We start from the raw sequence: 21,151 nt of genomic DNA, 5'->3' as shown, positions 1-21,151 counted from the left end.
TTTATTACATTCCATAGGAATTGCTTTAGTAGTTGCCTATGGACAATCTCCAAGAATTCATTGATGCAAATATATATATTGTATATAGTCTAGGATATGCAAATTTACTATTGGAATATTATGCTTGTACGCACCTAAAAATTCATATCTAACTTTTATATTTCAATCTCAAATTGTTATTATTATTATATATAATTACTTGAGTTTTTGTGCATGTTAATGCAGTTCCTCATCTGGTTGCCAATCCAACATGTTACAAGGGGATTTATATAATTTGAGGAGGTCAATATGACTAATGAGGGTATAGAGATTTTGCACTATAACAATGCATTAATCCAAAATCTCATTGTTCGATATTTTTTATTTTGAGATATATACATGCATGCCTTTTATCCAATAACATATTGTATATCATTAAAATGTGAGATCAAGTTTGAACTTAAATAAAAGGATTTGCATCCTTTTTTAATGTTTATAATGTATTTAAAAAGCCTTAAATTTTAATATTCTAGTCTTAAAATTGTAAATTTGTAATAAACAACATGTGGAGTAAGTTACAACATGGAAAAAGGCCAAAAAAGAGCATAAAAAAGATGATTAAATTTAAGTAATAAACTAGAAAGCTATATAAAAGTTTAAGATGATAATATGAAAACCTATTGTAGATACACATAGATAAAATCTAGGAGGTATTTGATGAGAAAAAAGATAAGAATATAAAATTGTTGGAATAGTTTTTTTATTTTCTGATAGTACGGGAATAGGTAAGTTGTGATTTTACTTTTGAAATAGCTTTTAGTCAAAGTTAGATTTAATACAGACATGATTATGAATGGAACGAACTAAAATCTAATTAAAATGTTCAAAAATAATATCTCATATTTTTGTTTTGTTCTTTTTTAGAATCTAAAGATAAGTCACATTTTTTAAAATATCTTTAAGATATGGAGGACAACACTATTGTTGGAACATGCATGTAATTAGAAAAAAAAAAATTATGCTCAAAAGAGTTATATCAAGAATTTCTATATTTAATACTTTTAAATTTCATATACAAATGATGTAGCTAGGAGTCAAATTTATTAGCAATTAAGGTAGTGCAATAAAAAGTTTGGTATATTTCTTATGTATTCTTTTTAATTTATTGAATAATAAATTTTGATGACTTTTTATAAATAAATATGAAGTTCATGATTTTCAAATGCATTATATGTGTATATACTAGCCTGATAAAAGAAAATCTAATGTTTAGCTATATTTTTAGAATATTTTTTTGATTTTTCAAATGCACATTGCATGTTAAGAAATTTGTATATGATGATAAAATTTGTATATGCACTTCTCTCTTTTGGATATTACCCTACTTTTTTCTTCCCTTTTTAATTTTGAGAGCTGATATGTATGTTATTATTGCCAAATAACTTTTTCTTTATATGTGCGGCTTATAAGTTATTTTCTATTGCAACACAGTTATTCTATACTATCTTGACCATTCAAAGCTGTCCAAGCCCAAGGTTTTCTCTTATATTTTCTTTGTTTTATTGTGGGTAGTAGGTATTAATATAAATTATGATCTCTTATTATAGCTTGATAACACCAATGCTTTAGAATCCTTTTCCATTCCAACCAAAAAATGTAGAGAGCATGACATCTGTCCAGACCAAGGTTAGTTCTAACAAGAACTATAGCATGGCCCTGTTGAAGCACCTATAATCAAAACAAAATCATTTATGTTACATGTTTCTGTGTATTACATGGTCCCTCTTAATGAACATTTGTGTTTTCTAGTTTGGCTGGGACATGTCCGAATCCCAACTCAATTAGGTTCACTCAACGGTGGATTAGATTTGGTTTGCAATACAGCATATTTGGGTCTAGATCATGTATTCTCCTCCCAGACCCAATTCCGACCACTTGTGGATTAATTGAGTTTAAAATAAATTAATCATTATATGACAAACCCCAACCAGAATTAGACAGTCTTATCCAACTTAATCTTAAACCCGTCACTTTAAAAACCTTAATCACTCCATTGCTTAAATTGTTTCTATGCAAACCGGCCTGCTAGCCTGACAAGCTAATATTGCCCATTTGCTTCTCAAGTGGCAGCTCAACTACTTTCACTTAAAGCAAAATTGGTTTAAACCAAAAAGGAAAAAATAAATAAAAATAGCTTATTTGATATAAATGATTGCTAAGCCCACCTTGGACAAGGTGGGGGATTTTGGACAAGTTGATATCTCTATAATTAATCACTTCATCTGATGCCCTAAGGATGGCCATTATCTCTTGCTTATTTTTGGGCTATGAGACATAGAGTCAAGGTGTTCCTAATCACTTCGGATAACACATATCTCTTGGTACAATGAAAATATTTGCATAAATACGTGCATGACAAATAGTTATTTATGCAGCATTAGTCATGCAATCTGGAATCTACAAATATTTATAAAAGTTTGTTTGCTTATACATAACTAAGCATCCAAATTCAATCCAGTCGAGAAGAAGCTCATTTCAAATATCTGATTTGGCTCACAGTGAAGCTGAAATGAGTTCCTGCAGGAGCTAATTGTACAGAAAAATGATCCAAAGCGGTTCCAGGCTTTCAGCGCAGAGAGAGTCAAATCCATTTCATGCAGCGATTCCACTCGATCCACTTATATCAAACGAACCAAAACTCTGAAAACACAAGGCATACAATTAGGCAAATATTTCTCACTAAAAGTATTGGTATTCATAGATGTCTTGTAATATACAATATGTAAACTATGTATGATCGATATACAATATATTGAATCAATATGAGACAGCTGAAATATATCATGGATTATTGTGGCATCATGATTGATTTATAGCCATGTAGCTCACCATAAATTATTTTAATTGTTAAAGTTGAAGTCTCTTTCTTTTGTTATTTTGCATGTATGGCAGTCACTTTTGGCAACTATAACAGGATTAATATACAATGACGTCTTAATGCATTACAGTTTAACATCTAGATAAGCATATGATAGTGTATTTCTTGGTGTGTGTGTGTGTGTGTGTGTGTGTAAGTATATATATCGTACAATGGAAATGGTGAGAATACCTAACTTGGTTGTTGTACCAGTCAGCAAAATCATATGTTTGGATGGGTAGTTCCTCCTCTATTATTTGTATGCTGACTAAAGTTGGGACCAACCTCTGGTCAGGTCATGTGCAGAAACTTCTAGGAACTGCCAAACTTGCCAACCCAAGCAGCCATTGGAAGAGGAAAAAAACCTAAACCATTCAGAGTGTTAGAAAATGCCACTCATGGGTTTAGAACCTGTTGAGATATATCGACGGACAACTTCGACGGACGACTCCGATGGACGACTCCGATGGACGACCCTGACCGACCGACGGACGACCCCGACCGACGACCGAGGGATGACTCCGACGGACCGATCCCGACGGACGACCCCGACTGACGACCCCGACTGAAGGCTGCCGACAATATCCGACCGAAGGTGTGTCGGATAAACCGAAGGTGTATCGGCCGAACCGACCCATGCTGTTTCCAACCGACCGAGCGGCCGAACCCATATTACCGACTCACTGTCGGGGGTGGCAGCCGACGTCCGACTTAAGCAAGACACCAGACCAGCCGACGGTGCCTCCGGGTCATCACCCGACGTCCCGGCAGTCGAATACCGACCGACCCCACTCATGCCGACTCATCATCGGGCCTACATGTCCGACGCCCGACTTCACCGACCGACTGACCGACGGGTGCCGTTACCGATCGATGGACGGCTATCGACCGACCGAGGATACGTCGGTCGGACAGACCTTTTCCGCTCTCCCAACCGACTGCACTATGGAGTCCGATGCCTGACTCCTGCAACGTGCCCGACTGACTGTCGGAGGGGCCCAAATTTTCACCCGACGCCCCTTAGCTGGCCGCCGACCTATGGTCGGTCGGCTCCTCCAATCGCCGTACTACTGCCAGAGACTGTCAGTCCTGACAACGGCATGCGGCACTGCCGCCTAGGGGCATTATCCCACCTAAGGCATGGTCAACCCTAGCGATTTGACACCTTTACGGTGACTCTGACAGTCTTCAGTGAGTTGACAATTCTTCAATTGTCCGCGCCATTAATGACGGCGCCATACCATGCTCCACTATATATATCGGGGAAGGCAACAGTGCTAGAGGTCCCTTCGAAACTCTTGGGCTTGCTCCCTCTCTCTCTCTTTTCCTCTCTCGTTGAGCTCCTTGTTTTCTTCTCACTGTTGCCTAGTCTCCTCTCTGACTTGACTGTCGGAGGGTCCCCGCCGGAGCCGCCTCCGGTCAGTGCAGACTTTCTTTTGCAAGCGCTCGTTCCCGACGACCAGGCGACGAGGGGATCGGCCGCAACAGATTGACGCGCCAGATAGGGGGGCCCAACGTAGTGCTTCATCGACAGCACCAGGGATTGCAACCCCCACGGAACTAGAAACATCTCCTCAGATGACAAAGACAAGAGCTCAACGGTCAAGGGTCACCGGATCGACGAGGCGTTCTTCCCACCGGGAAGAGGCCTCTCCTCCACCCTCCATGACGGAACTTAGTTCCCCCCATCCCGCGGTGACCACGGAGGCGTAGATTGCAGCAATCGTGCGGCAGATGACCGTGTTGACAGACATGGTCAAGAGCCTTCAACAACAACCAATCCGGCTGCCGCACTCGCTGATGGAGCAACCGGCGGCACACCCGATGCCCTCCAGGAGCTTCCGACCGGTGCCTGACCTAGGGCACAGGCCGGAAGGAAAAGCGGAAGAAAGGTCGGGCCCCTGCTGAACCCAGCAGGCCCCCCACCGATAGACGGGTCTCGCCCCGACAACGGAGTCTGAGACTGACGCATCGCAGGTATGACTCCTACACCCCCCTCCCCGCTCTTCATGCACAGATCCTGATAGAGATCGAAGGAGCGGAGTATCTACAACGGCCTCAGCCTCTAAAGGCAAAAAGCCCCGACTAACATGGCTCGATCACCGATCGTCGAATCAACGGCTCGATCACCGATCATCGAACCGACGGCCTCAGCCTCTAAAGGCAAAAGGCTCCGACCAACACGGTCGATCATCGATCGCCGAATCAACGGCTCGATCACCGATCGTCGAAACCAACGGCCTCGGCCTCTGAAGGCAAAAGGCCCCGACTAACATGGCTCGATCACCGATCACCGAATCAACGGCTCGATCACCGATCGTCGAACCGACGGCCTCAGCCTCTGAAGGCAAAAGGCCCCGACCAACACGGCTCAATCACCGATCGCCGAATCAACGGCTCGATCACCGATCGTCGAACCGACGACCTCGACCTCTGAAGGCGAAAGGCCCCGACCAACATGGCTCGATTGCCGATCGCCGAATCTATGACTCCATCGTCGGCCTGATCGTCGAATCGCCGAACCAATGGCTCAATCTACGTCTCGATCGTCGAGGACACATCAGATTCTACGACGGAGATCGAAGGGGCGGAATATCTACGACGGCCCCCACCTCTGAAGGCAAAGGGCTTCGACTAGTGCGGCTGGCTAACTTGCCGACTTAGCTTCGACTAAGAAGGGCAAAACGCCAAGACGACCGCAATCGCATTCGCGACATACCGATCTGGTCACGACCGATCGAAGGATATTCGGCTTGCCACCGTTTATCATACATCCCGACGCATACGTCCGACCAAGAGTCGGACAATGGATATTCGATTTGCCATCGTTATCCTATCCAAATACGTCAGACGCTACTCGACTATCAGATTCTGCGGAATGATCGTGTCGACGAACAACGTTCGAAAGTTGGCCAACCTCCAACCCGACGTGCATGCTCGACCTACAGTCGGGACGATCGATATTGGATCGTTCGTTGATGTGATCACCAGAGTCGGGGCAAGACGAGACGGAAAACCACTCCTTTCGTCCGAAGCCGTCGCCCACGTGTTCACGCGAGCCAACACGACATCGGACTCAGGAGTGGGGGGGCAACTGTTGGGATATACCGACGGACGACTCCGACGGACGACCCCGACGGACGACCCCGACCGACGACCGAGGGACGACTCCGACGGACCGATCCCGACGGACGACCCCGACCGACGACCCCGACAGACGGCTGCCGACAATATCCGACCGAAGGTGTGTCGGATAAACCGAAGGTGTGTCGGCCGAACCGACCCATGCTGTTTCCGACCGATCGAGCGGTCGAACCCATATTACCGACTCACTGTCGGGGGTGGCAGCCGACGTCCGACTTAAGCAAGACACCAGACCAGCCGACGGTGCCTCCGGATCATCACCCGACGTCCCGGCAGCCGAATACCGACCGACCCCGCTCATACCAACTCATCATCGGGCCTACATGTCCGACGCCCGACTTCACCGACCGACCGACCGACGGGTGCCGTTACCGATCGATCGACGGCTATCGACCGACCGAGGATACGTCGGTCGGGCAGACCTTTTCCGCTCTCCCAACCGACTGCACTATGGAGTCCGATGCCCGACTCCTACAACGTGCCCGACTGACTGTCGGAGGGGCCCAAATTTTCACCCGACGCCCCTTAGCTGGCCGCCGACCTATGGTCGGTCGGCTCCTCCAATCGTCGTACTACTGCCAGAGACTGTCAGTCCTGACAACGGCATGCGGCACTGCCGCCTAGGGGCATTATCCCACCTAAGGCATGGTCAACCCTAGCGATTTGACAGCCCCACGATGATTTGACACATTTACGGAGACTCTGACAGTCTTCAGTGAGTTGACAATTCTTCAATTGTCCGCGCCATTAATGACGGCGTCATACCATGCTCCACTATATATATCGAGGAAGACAACAGTGCTAGAGGTCCCTTCGAAACTCTTGAGCTTGCTCCCTCTCTCTCTCTCTTTCCCTCTCTCGTTGAGCTCCTTGTTTTCTTCTCACTATTGCCTAGTCTCCTCTCTGACTTGACCGTCGGAGGGTCTCCGCCGGAGCCGCCTCCGGTCAGTGTGGACTTTCTTTTGCAGGCGCTCGTTTTCGGCGACCAGACGATGAGGGGATCGGCCGCAACAGAACCCAAGCAACTCATGTGTTTGGTGCTGTACCTGATGGACAAAATTGTTTGACGATAGTGAACTAGCAAAGAGGTTGGTATTTGCATAAAATGTACATGTAGCTGAGGGTATAGAAAACAGGCACATGAAAATAAAAGCAAGCTCAAAAGAATCAAGTTCCTCCTTTTAGTGAATGAAAATTACTCTCTAAAACATTGCCATAAGATTTATGTCACAGTACTCTTGTTTGGTAGATGTTTGAAAGCTTTCTTAACCTGATCTCTCTGGTAAACGAAGAGTTTTATTCTTTTATAAATATAAGAGTGTTCGTACATGTGGATAAAAAACTTTTCTTTGGTAGGCAAGAAAGAGAGAATATTTACTCATGCATGAACCTCTCTAATACTCCTTTTAGGATCTAAAAGCACTTTGCATGTATATGACATCAAATTCAAGAGGGCAATATATTCAATCTATATATATGCAAGACAGTTTGCATGTATATATGTGTGGGTTGGCATTCATCCTCTAGAATTTGACTAGATAAAAGTATATTTTATTACACTACAATAAAAATAGTTTATAGCGATGGAATTTTAGTAACACTCAAAAAAAAAAGTTATTATAAATACTCTCTAGTGATGATTTTAAAAAATATCATAAAAGATATATAATATTATAGTACTTTGTCAAGAATATTACTAAAAGTTATTATATAGCAGCGATATTTTATAACTATCATAAGAAATTATATTTTATTATATCGATTTTAAAAATTATAATAAAATATTTATAATATTATGATGGTTAGTTATAGATATTACTAAACTTTGTTATGTTACGATGGTATCATATAAGAATAATATTTTATAGTTAAATAGAATCTAATTATCAATATTTATAATTCTATTGTTGAATATCAATCATTTATTAATGAAATAAATTTTATCCTCTATATATTATTATATGACTAATAAATTTTATTATTAATTATTTATAAATTATTTTTATGATAAATTAGTATCATTGCAAACTAATTTAGATTTTTTGTGACGATAATATTTGATCACTAAATATATATTTAATTTTTTTAAAAAAGATATTGTATATATTTAATAAATTTTAAAATTAATATGATTTCAACTATATAAGTCAAGATAGCTTAAGAATTAAATAAAAATAAATTTGATATGAAATCTACTATCAATATTGAATGCACAATATCGTAACCAAATAATGATCTATGATGTAATTACTAAAAAAATCTGCATGAAAGCAAATTTAACCAAGAATTTAGATTTGATCCAATCTAATTTATATTAGAATATATATGAAAAATTTAATAATTACTTATATAAATTATATAATATAAAATTTTAAAATATTATATATTAAATATCATCATTTTTATTTACAATATAAATTAGAAGAATCATGAATTATCTACTTTTGAAAAATATTAGAAAAAATATTTATGATTATAGAAATATGTTAAAATTATTTATATTTTAAAATATTTAATAATATTTTCAAAATATTATAAAGAATAAAATAAAATAATTTATTTTTTAATTTTCTTTCAAAGAGAAGAGAATTGATTTTTTTATAAAAATAATTAATTATTAAAATTAAAATATCATAATATATTTGAAATAAATATACTTTATAATATGAACAAGTTTTGAATAAGTATAATAACCATAACTTTATGTCATAAATTAATATTATCATGGTCCCTAAGTACTAGGTAACTGTCTAATACATTTTATGTTCGATTCTCTATTTAGGTGATTAATTAAAATTATAAGTTGGATCCAATACAAGAATATCATAGTCAAATATGATAATATTTGATTATAAAAATATTTATTATTAATTTATAAAAAAATATAATTATAAATATATATATTATTTTTAAAAAATATTTGATTTTGATTGCATTTATATCGATAGTTATAATCGCGTTAGCATAGATTGGCTTATACCAATGCTCATCAAAACTGTAACAATAGGTGGCAACAATTTTTAGGGACACCACCTGTTATCATGGTTTACCAACCATTGGTATAGATTTTATCAATAATTTTTTATATTTTTTTATAAATATAAAAGTGTTCATACATGTGGATAAAAAAATTTTCTTTGACAGACAAGAGAGAGAGAATGTTTACTCATGCATGAACCTCTCTAATACTTCTTTTATGATCTAAAAGCACTTTGCATGTGTATGACATCAAATTCAAGAGGGCAATATATTCATGCTATATACATGCAAGACAGTTTGCATGTACATATGTGTGGGTTGGCATTCATCCTCTAGAATTTGACTAGATAAAAATATATTTTATTAGCTGTGCTATGGTGTTAATGTAATGTTTTGGGAAGAATGAGACAAATAGCACAACATGCTAAAATGGCATAAACAAAATGATGCCAACACTATCTTGCTATCTTACATCATCGCAACCATGCTTAACTACATCTTATTTTAAATAGTGAACAACAGTCTAGCATTGTTAAACTTAGATAATTATGTAGGAAAGGCTGACATAACACAGTGGTTTCGTTACAGTAAATAACTCATTAGAATGGCCTATTCAAAATATGAAATCATACATTCACTGCTCAAAAGACCAACTTACTCTTACATATATTATCATACAACAAATTAAGTAAGAGTCTTGGATAATAAGCAATAATCAATTAATGCTAGACTTGAACACAAATATGTAAAGAAGACCACCCACACGCGACCTGATCACATTGTTCCCTTTTCAAATCATAACAAGCGTACCAAATGCATGGCCCATGCCGAGATGAGACATTCTTGATTTGTGCATAGACACATGGTAGTTTTTTTTTTTTTGGTAAGAACACATGATGTGTTGTTGAACCCAAAGTCTAATAACACCAACATTCCCACGACACCCAAAAACACCAATTTATCTTTTTTTTAAAAGGGAGATAGCAACTTTACCATGCTAATTATACGTGAATTGTTGAATCTATTTAGAAATAAAATATTATTTCTCATAACAAGTATTGTTTAATCGTAACCAAAGTAGAAAAATATGGATAACTGAAAATTATAGGATTGTTTCTTTCCAATCATTGTTCATCACATATTTTTTGTCCAATATGGCTTGAAAAATCAAATTTAAAAGATGCTTTCCTGGGGAGATCATCAACGGTGCAGATGAAACACAGCTATTGCAATTTAATAAATTGCAAAGGTAGTAGCAAACTAGTTACCATTTTTTCTAAAATTCATAATATCTATCCTGTTAAACAACCAAACCTCTGATTGGAGCATTATCATGAACTTTTGCACCTTTGCAGCCCCATGGCCATCCACTGCATACAAACAAACAATCATGGTGGCTGTTCTAGTATTATCATGATTATATATCGCATTGTTACCATGATAATTATTTTAAACTTGTTTAATCAAAATAATTAGCACACACATGAAAAAAAATGGCCACACAATTTAAAAATTATTTAGAAACTCTAATATGTAACCCCAAAAATCACTCAACTTGTGTACTCTAATTGCTCACTGTGTGTTTATGAAATTAGAGTTCTCCTCCCCCCCCCCCCCCCCCCGCCCCAAGCCCCTCTGCCGCCCATTTTTACTTGGGTGAAAAAGAAAAAGAAAAAAAAAAAAAACGAGATTCGCATCCTCATGCCATAGAGATCCTTTTTCACACGATCACCGCCCTTTTTCCTCCAGGTGACCTTTGTCGCGAATCCACCGTTGGATCATCCACTGCTCCCATTGAGATCTGTGCAGAAGGTGATCCTTTGAAAGCTACAGCGGCGATCTTTTTACCCAGCGGGATGCCAAACTTACCTGGGAGAGCGGGAAATGTACCTCCATCAAATCACATCCGTCCAAATAGTGTAAACGTAACGCGAGATCTGCCTTCTTTTCCTCCGTAAACAGCGCACGTCGTCCTCTTCTACCCTTTTCTGGCTTTCGTGCGAAGTCACAAAGAGCGGTGGGCCCCGCATTTCACTACCGTAATTAGTGGTTTTTTTTCTCTCTTTTTTTCAAGTCAAAGCACATCCCCCTGTTTCACCGATAGCTCTACGAAATGGAGGAGTTATTGATTAGCACAGTTCTATATTTTGGATCATCCATTCGATATTTTGGTGTTCTAAACGTAGAGAAACCACACCAATTTTTTTCGAATTTGATGGTTAAATTCTACTGCAGCATCGATACTGTAGGAGAGGTCCTGATGACAAATTAAATAATTATTTATTATTTTTATTATTTTAAATAAAAAAACTAATTTTTTTGGCTAATGTATTAATTATTATTAATAATTCAAGATAAACGAACCGTCCTCATTAATGATTTTTCCTACGAAATGAGGCCCTTGCCGTGGGTGTGGTCCATGGGAGCCGAAACCTATGTGACCCTTTATTACCATTACGCGACAGGGATATGTGGGCCCGCAAATCATGTGACGAATGACAATTTTGTTTCAAATTCATGAAGGCTGGTTGCTGTACCATACCAGACATCGGATCTCAACTACATTTCCGCGACGTGCTCGCCGTGACTCGCGGATGCGGCCACGCGTACTCCCTCGACAAGCATCGGATGCCGCAACGCCCGACGCGTATTTCTCAATCACGCTCCCGACCTTTCCAGAATCCGTTCCACGGCACCCAAGTAACGCGCTCGGCCAACCTACATCACCAAGATTTATCTAAAAAACATCGAATCACTTAGATTTATTGTCCGATGAACTGTCTTAAACTAAGTAATAATAACGCTCGGCGGGTCCCACCATGTCCCTAAAGAAAATAAGAACCGACACGCGACGAGCCTTTTTGAGGTGCATAATAATTTAATTATATATGATCATTGTATTTGATTATCTCAAAAGAGGATTAGTCGACCTGTAACCCAATCCCTCAAATAAAAAACTCCATGCGGGGTTGGCTCTTGCATGAAGGATCAATCCGCCCATACCAAGCGAACATGGGAATGTTCGATATGGTATCATGTTATATCGCATGTACTGTATATCGATTATATCATAAAATGGTGTCGGCATGGTGTGATAATGAAATTATAAATTTTGATTAATATAATATTTTTGTATTTAGTGGGCGCCAAGACCATGTTGGTTATTTTTATATCGAAAGAAATGATAATTGTCCCACCAAATCGGGATTTGCCAGCCCAACACCAACGGCTCTCTGCAGGAAGGAAGGGGGAACAATGCAGCTATTAATGACAGAGTTCGGAGTGGTTTGAGGTGTGTGCGAAGGGCGATCCAGCGGTGGATTCTCGCGAAGGAAAGTGAATCCTTCTATCTCGCGAAGGATCCAACCCCTCCCCACGCACGCACGCGCTCTTCGTTTTCCCACGCCGCTCCTCTCCGTTGATTTACAGTGGAGATTTTGGCCATTTGGGCTTCTTCGATTCGTTCTCTTGGTTTGGATCTCTATATATCGGAGTTGATCTCTTTTTCTCGTTCGGCTGCTCTCTCAAAGTGGGAGGTAGGGGAATGGCTGGAGGAGAAGGCGGCGAAGCGCCGCTGGAGTTCACTCCTACATGGATCGTCGCTGCCGTTTGCTCCATCATCGTTTTCATATCCCTCTTCGTCGAACGCTTCCTCCATTACCTCGGAAAGGTACCACCTTTCTCCCTATTTCTCCTTCTCTTCTTCGTTCTCTGAATGATTCATCCATTGGCGATCGGCCAGGCCCTAAAGAAGAAGAACCAGAAGCCTCTCTTCGAAGCGCTGCAGAAAGTTAAAGAAGGTCTTCTCTTTGCCTCCCTTTCTCCCATCTCGCTCTTTGTTCCAATCTCTGTTGTTTCTCAAGGATCAAGGATTGGTGGGTTTGTAATTTTTGAGTGCAGAGTTGATGCTGTTGGGGTTTATATCGCTGCTGCTGACGGTATTCCAGGGGGCGATCCAGAAGATCTGCATCCCCGAGGGGTGGACAAAGCGCATGCTTCCCTGCAAGGAGGAGGAGTTGGAGGCCGCTACGACGGAGCACGTCAGCTCCGCCTTCTTTGCCAGTGTTCTCAGCGGCGGCCGGCGGCTGCTTTCGGAAAGTGGATTTGGGGAGGAACATTGCAAAAGGAAGGTTGGTTTTGCTGGCATTGACCTTTCTTCTGCGTAAAGTTTTCATGTTGCTGTGAAATTTGCGAAATTTTGTCGGAGGAAGTCATATGACTATGATGGTTCTTAAAAAAAAAAAAAATGGGACCATGTAGTTTTGATAGAAGTTAATATATAAAAGGGTGGGCCTTCGTGCAACTGCAACACTGCTTCTTGGAAACAAGGAAACTGCGACTCCGCAAGCAGGGGTAAGGCTGCGTAGATCTGAGCAAAAGCCTTTCGATAACCTTTATAGAGGTTGAGAAATAAGAGATTTAAAGAACAATTTGCGGGGTATTCGGGCTATGCTCTTGCAGGGATGAGGATCTCTGCTTTTGCTGTATTTTGCAAACTAAATTTGAATTTTTGTCATTGAGATGCCATTCTGCAGTAGTTCTCCGCAAATTAAGGTTGCATGTCTAATGACAAAAGTAAAATGTTGTGTAATGGTGGCCATTTGTTTAGAACTTTAAGCTAGTTGGTGATGACAGCTCATAACATCTTACTTTTATTGTTGCCAAGTCTCGTATGAAAAGAAGACATGTTCCTACTTGTGTTGTTTTAATAGTTATAAAAGTAGGTGGAAACATGCTGTATGGAATGAATAAAGTACAACTATGGTGTTCAGCTTTATGTCATTTTAGTAATTAATTATATTTTGAAAGAGAGCATCATCACTGAGATGATTGTCATAGTTGCTAATTCTTGTAAAAGTTTAATGCTTTAGCTGGTGGCTTGACTTTAAAGAAAGCACTCTCGTCTGCAGGTGTGACAAGGATTTTTGCCTTTTTTTTAATATCAGGGAACAAATTACTTCTTTGCTGTATGAATCAAGGTCCATTGTGCTGTACTGATGGCTGCTCCAACTCCTTTGATAAATATTGGTTATTGTATTTAAAGAAATTTGACATAAGCTTTTATGATTGTTCTCTATAAAGGATAATTTCATTACATATTTTCTTAGTTAAGTTCATGATAACCAACAAACATACTTCCGTATTGTGGTTGCTAATATTGTCCTCCTCGGAAAGAGATTTCATAATCCTAAGCTGCATTCTTTGTGTTACTTGCTACTAGTTACCCAGCATGCCAAATTTGGCCCTCTCCATATGGTGATGCATTTCGTCTGCTTTTCAGGGGAAAGTCCCATTGCTATCTCTTGAAGCAATACATCAGTTGCATATATTTATTTTTGTTCTGGCAATCACTCATGTGATTTTCAGCGTTCTTACTATGCTTTTGGGAGGAGCAAGGGTAAATGAGTGACTCTTCTTTACTTTTTGGTTTTTGGTGCATATGCTTATAAGTTTTCAAATATGAGTTATGTCTAATGATACTTTCTCTTTGTCGTTCAGATAAGACAGTGGAAACACTGGGAAGATTCAATCCAGAAAGAAACTATAGGAGATGGTAGGAATTCATCTTAGTAGTGATATGTAATAAATAATGATGTCAAAAAACTTGTCCTTAAGAAGCCAAAAGTTGCCATATATTGTTCTTACTGATGTGCTGATCTGAGTCTGTTAATATGGACAGCTCCCAAGAAGATTACCCATGTGCATCAATTTGAGTTTATCAAGGACCGTTTCAAGGGTATTGGCAAAGATTCGCTAATACATGGTTGGTTGGTGAGTGATACATGTTATGCAATTATGCTTGAAAGTCAACCTAGGATTTTTCTTAAAAAGGTGGTTCGTATAGTTTGTCACATTCGGAATTTAAGCTTAAACCTTTTCCTGTAGTTGTACTGAAATGCTTTTAAGAAAAGAACAGTGGTTGTGGCATATTTGGGCTACTATACATTCAGTCTAATAATATGGATGAAGTTATGATGGATGTTAGGTGCTATATTGTTGAATAATGACCACGCTACTTTAAATTGGATGATAATTGAACTAAATTATCAAAATGAAGATTGTTTTACAGATCACTGATCTGAGAGCGTGGTTCTTCATGCTTAATATATGGTCTGGTGGCTTGGCTTAAAAGGCTAGTTTAGAGATGTGGTTGTTTATCTCATTTAATAATCAAGCCTGGTTGACTGGACATCACCACATAAGGTGTAATTTACCACATCATTGAATCACAATCTTTTTTTTTTTTTTGTTTCAGAAGAAGGCTAGTAGATATTTAAATTTCTAATGATACAATTTTAGGGGGACAAATCTTGTTGTGTGAGATATGTTTGAGTTTGATTTGAAATTCAATATCTGCTTCCATGCCTCCTGTCGGTAGAGACACCTACTAACATGCTTATAAATGACTTCACTTGGGTGGGCCAAGACTGTGTCATTAATCAGATGTTTGTCTCATCCATTGAGAATTAGTATTTGGACTTCAATCCCTGTTTACATTACTCATCAAATGATGCATGCAAATACCTTTATTTTCGAAATTTGGCATTATATTCATATGTGACATCCCTTCTCAGCAATAATTCATTCCTTCACATGCTAGAGTATAACATTGTTATCTAGAGAAAGCATTGTCAAAATGTCAAAAAGCTTGTATATAATACATCATTAGCTTCCATACCTTGTCAGTTTAGGGCTGGACCATCCTTGCATCCACTGATCTTATGAATTTCATTCCCCTTGTATTCTATTGCGAGAGTACCTCATTTTTATTTCCTCTTGCTTATATATGTATTTGCGCATCTAGTTGCGTTTCTCTTTTTTATTGTTTGTTCTAGTAAACACTAAAATCTCTCCCTTGCAAGGCCAGGTAGTATACGTGGTTTTAGTTCTCATTATCAAGTGTAACTGTTACCACCATCGTGCTTGAATCCTAACATGTTTTATATGGACCAAAATGGGATTTTCTTAATCATGGCTTTCCTGCTTAGTTTTGCCTTGGAGTTATTGCAAATCTAGAGATACCAACAATTCCCTTCCTGTTAGAGATTAGTCTTTGTCTGAATACATTCTTCTCCAAGAATCATAACCATTTTCAGTTTAAAATATTTGGAGAAGTTAACTCTCCACATGATTCCTTGCAATTAGGTTCCTCAAAAAGAGATGTTACAGTTTATCAGTGAAATGAGTTGTGCGAAGACCAAATCTGCTCTGTGTGTTTTAAGTCTCATTGTGCAGGATTAATTATCTAATTTTACAAAACATATGGTATATGTACTTTATCTTGCTCAGTTCAAGATATTTGTGGTAAGATGGTATATTTTATGGACCACTCTTGTTTTCCTGATGATTTCAGATCATTCATTATTGGTCTCTCTCTCTTTTTTTTTATTTCTTTTGTATAAACTTTCTTTTTGACATAACGAGAGATTCTGAGTTTGTTCTAGATCTTATTACCTGTTTTTCTTTTTTTTTTTTCAGCATTCTTTTGTTAAACAATTCTACGGTTCTGTCACCAAATCGGACTACACCACAATGAGACTGGGTTTTATTATGGTAATCAAATAGTTGTCAAAGTAAATTTTTTTCATTTCCTTGTTGTCTTGAATGAACATATCAGTTTATTTCTTACTCTTTAAACCCTTTTTTTTTAGACACATTGCAGGGGGAACCCAAAATTTGATTTTCACAGATATATGGTGCGAGCCATAGAAGCTGATTTCAAGAAAGTTGTTGGTATAAGGTAATTTAAATGTAGATCATTCATTCAATTTGCAGGTTAGCTATTATGGGTCTTAATTTGGCATTGGCCCCGGCAGAATCATATAGTTCTTCATTGAAGATCATGTAACAGTTTGTGTGTTGATCCTTTCCCATGTATGTGATCCTCATCAGTGGCAATTTTTCTTTCTTTCAGTTGGTATCTTTGGATCTTTGTGGTCATTTTCTTGTTGCTGAATGTTAACGGTAAGCTCAGGTTTGATCCCCTTGAAGACATCATTGACACTAAATTTCATTTCCTCCCCAAGTAAAATTGTTACCATAACTTGAAGTTCAAACATGAATTCTGATATATTTGAGGGAACCTTTTTGATCTTTTTTTTGTTTTTTTTTGTTTTTGCTTTTTTTAATTTCACTATTCTGTCAAATGTGATTCTTATAAGAACTGTTTGTAAGAAAAGATGTTCAACATTCTTGTCTTTTGTTTGATGCATTACCTCACTGACTGGATGCAGCTAAAAGATCATTTGGGTGGATGATTTTTGCAGTCTGTTCAATCACCTTTGCTGGAACCATCATTTGACCCAGCATTTAGCTATCCAAATGCAATCAAATAATTAGTCAGTCTAATTTAGATAGACTATTTTCATATAACAGCTCATCAATTGGATGCTTTGAATTTGTTTTAAAGATCTGTAATGGGCCTCAGAAGTTGTTCATATAAAAATTTGCTAATGTAACATTTGCTTTTTTTCCTTAGTTAAATTTGTATTTTCTATAGGACAGTCAAGACACTTGGGACCGGCCCATTCCAATGTTATTCCTGGTTATTTATGAATATAGGCACACCCCAGCCTGTAATCCTATAATCTTGTTGGTTGTACTAGCCCGACCCACAAATCTTATAGGAGTTTCAACCCAATCATCCAAACAGGCCCTTCAAGAGCTTTCTTGATGCATAATAAACTAAAGAATAATAGTTATTATCACGTGATCTCAAACCTTTTGCTTGTAGTTTCTAGCCAAGATTTTGTCAAGGCATGTTCATTCTATACAGAAATGTGCTTCTAGAATTATGGCTGTTGCTTTTGCCAGGTTTCGCATAGAAAATTTCTACTTTTACTGGAGTATTGGTATTTCATATCATACCATTTGATGCCATTCTTATTTCACCATGCAGGTTGGCATACATATTTTTGGATAGCATTCGTTCCCTTGCTTGTAAGTATGCCTATCTTTAATCAGTGTATAGAGGTTGTATATCGAAGGAGCATCTGGTATGGTATTGTCCATTGCCTAATGGATCTTCAGCAGTGCTTCTTTGAAAATATAGGCTATGGATCTTCAGTAGGGTTGCTTGCTTTTAAAATTCTAAGCATTCTGCTTGAACCTGAGTACAATCAACCTACCAAGTGACTTGAAAAAAAAAAGGAATTGATTATGTGGTGGTGAAGCTATATGAATGCGCTAAGAAATATAGTGAATAAGATGCCCTCCTTTCTATAATTTTTCCAGGTTTCATATGTTCAAGCTTGTGATGGTCAAGTGTTAATTTACTCAAACGTAGTAACTGGTTTATTTTTGATATGCATATTGATATTCTTAGAAAAAGAAAATAAAATATGTCAGAATTTTTTTTTTGGGAGGTTTTGTTTCTATGCCCATTGGACCTGACCAAAAACTTCACCCAACGAAAATTATCGAGTCATTTCTCGTGAGTCGTGATTTCCGTCCAGGTTGTCTCAAGCCTTCTTCTCATTTTGACCCTTCGTTAGAAATCCAAATCTCTCCAGGGGCATACGGTATCATTGCTGTACATGTTTGTACTTATCTCAATCTGTTCTTTGCTATTATTTCCCTAGATGTGTCTTCCTTCACACTGCATATGTAGTCAGCTTTTCAACTTGTCATTCATATATTTTGAGACCTTCACCTGTTGGATGTTTGCTTTTCTTGCCTGGACCTTTGTTGTTCTACATTCCAATCAATTCAAATTGTTGGACGTATTGCCTTCCATCTCTCCACCAATGAATCCTTAATCAGTGCATTTCCTATGCTTTGCCTGGTTGTGATACTCATCCATTTTGACATCTCCATGCCCGATGCTCATATCTTTCGACCATCGTTATTTTCTAGTGCTCCTTTCCATACTCATGGTTGAACAGTGGAGTTGGGCAGAACCTGTCATCTACCATGAACTCAAGGTGTAAACTTTCAAGAGTTAAAGTAGCCCAAACCAGTGATGCTAATATAACAATGTGACCTGCTGCGATGCTGTTGCTGAAAGGCTTGAAGGGCCAATCATAAGGCTGGACAATTTAGTCCTCTTCTTGAAATATTGATTAGAAGAGTAATGCTTTAAGAAGCACAAAATCAAAAAGGAGCTCCCTGCCAGGGAGCCCGGCATGTACGTGTTGCTGATTAGAGTGATGATTTAGCACCCAAGAAAAATTAGGAAAAGCGGAAAATAAATGAAGAAGAAAGACCTTCTTCAACAAGTTTGATGCACTGTTTAGGCAGTGTCTGTTTGTTGTAGCGTGCATTACTGCTAGCTGGGATGCACAGTGCTTCCCTGGGTGCAATAAATTGTAGATTGCACCATCAATAATATTTCCTTGCACTTCTTGACAGATAGATGGAACATGTTATTTATGAATAAGTGTCTGCATTGTGCCAAACCTTGTTAAGATACTGATGAGTGTTCTCGGGTTTATATTTTCAGCTTCTGCTTGCTGTTGGCACTAAGTTGGAGCATGTCATCACTCAGTTGGCACATGAGGTTGCTGAAAAACATTCAGCGATTCAAGGTGATCTAATAGTACAGCCATCGGATGATCACTTTTGGTTCCACCGGCCACGTATTGTCCTATACTTGATTCACTTCATCCTCTTCCAAAATGCCTTCGAGATTGCATTTTTCTTCTGGATACTGGTAAGCAGCATGAAAAATAAAACCATTTTTCATTTGTTAATGAGATTAGCGGATAAACAAGCTGGGCTTTTTATATCACTCTGAAACTTTGTCAGTATTCTAAGCACTTTGTATGATGCTTACTTTTGTACTCTTTACTTGAGGATACAACAAAAGTATTTTTTTTTGTCAGATCAATCTAATAACCTATTAACAGTTCAGATATTAAACAGACCACTAATGATATTTTTCCCCTGTCAGACTACTTATGGCTTTGATTCCTGCATCATGGATCATGCTGGTTTTATCATCCCCAGACTTGCGATTGGGTAGCTAGTAACTTCTCACCTTTTTTCCATTAGTATCTAATGCTAATATCTTAAGCAAACATGGTTCATAGTTTGAAACTTCCATGGTTCTTGTTAAATGGCAGGGTCATTATCCAGCTTCTCTGCAGCTACAGTACTCTACCACTGTATGCTATTGTAACCCAGGTGAGCACGGTATTGAATTTATGAAACTTTGGTGAATTAATTGCGCAATGCTGACCATTCTTTTTTCTTTGGATTAAGATGGGGAGCTCCTTCAAGAAGGCGATATTTGATGAGCATGTGCAAGAGGGCCTCGTCGGCTGGGCTCGGAAGGTAAAGAGGCGGAAGGGGACAAAAATGGACAATGGAGTTGCTGGATCAAGCCACAGTTCAGCAGCACCTTATGTCAAGATTGAGATGCAGAAACTGGTTGGGCAAAAGGAAGAGGGGAAAAGTGGAGATGCTAACACAGATACGCAGTAAATGACTACTCCTATGTCCACTACCTGTAAATTATAGAGCCAAAGTTAAGATGCCAATATATATGCCTTCTTCCTGAGTGCCTTTTGCAATCTGAGCATTCAGAACATGCATCGCATATACTGTTTGTAGGATGATTGCTGAGTTCTCTTTCAGGATCGATTTAATTTACAAGCTTGTGTGATCAAGATGTAGCAGGTGCCTACCTGTGTATTTAGTTTTATCAGATTGTTATTGCTAATATAGAGAAATGGATGGTGTATAATGATAGAGGTGACATGAGGCTTGTTTTTTTTTTTTTTTTTTTTTGGCAACAAAAATATCATCCTCTCACAGCGCGTTGGGATGGTCTTGTTTTCAAACCTTTGGCGTTAAATCCACATCTTTCCCCCATTTTTTTTTTATTTTAAATCTGGACCGATCAGATGCGGTAGCACAAAATCCGATTCAACCAAATTCACACCCCCTAAAATTGGAATCATGCGTTTTCTCCTTGATCCATATGTGGATTTGGTGCACATAGGACAGAGATCAGGACGTACTTATTCCCCCTTCTCAGAAAAATATTCCAAGTGATTTCAACATTAGCACGGTCAACATGAGAGTGACATTTTTTTCAACATTAACAGGGGGAGACATGACATTACCAACGTCCCATGTACCATACCCAGACAAAGTTGACGAATAACATCCACGATCTTTAAATCTAAG

The 21,151-nt window shown here is 38.8% G+C and overlaps 1 protein-coding gene across 1 annotated transcript; it reads left to right on the top strand.

Moving 5' to 3' along the window:
• Positions 1-12,322: 12,322 nt before the first annotated feature.
• On the top strand, positions 12,323-20,732 carry LOC105034187 (MLO-like protein 1). The gene is made up of 14 exons (XM_010909242.4): positions 12,323-12,689; positions 12,762-12,819; positions 12,920-13,149; positions 14,301-14,417; positions 14,519-14,573; positions 14,700-14,791; positions 16,499-16,573; positions 16,672-16,760; positions 16,935-16,984; positions 17,919-17,959; positions 19,461-19,670; positions 19,911-19,978; positions 20,083-20,143; positions 20,222-20,732. Exons 1-14 carry the CDS (start codon positions 12,564-12,566, stop codon positions 20,441-20,443), a joined length of 1,494 nt encoding a protein of 497 aa, XP_010907544.2. The 5' UTR covers positions 12,323-12,563; the 3' UTR covers positions 20,444-20,732.
• The last annotated feature ends 419 nt before the right edge of the window (positions 20,733-21,151 follow it).

Source organism: Elaeis guineensis, chromosome 8, assembly GCF_000442705.2.
Source record: "Elaeis guineensis isolate ETL-2024a chromosome 8, EG11, whole genome shotgun sequence".
NCBI classification, from domain to species: domain Eukaryota; kingdom Viridiplantae; phylum Streptophyta; class Magnoliopsida; order Arecales; family Arecaceae; genus Elaeis; species Elaeis guineensis.
This window is presented reverse-complemented; position numbering and strand designations above follow the sequence as displayed.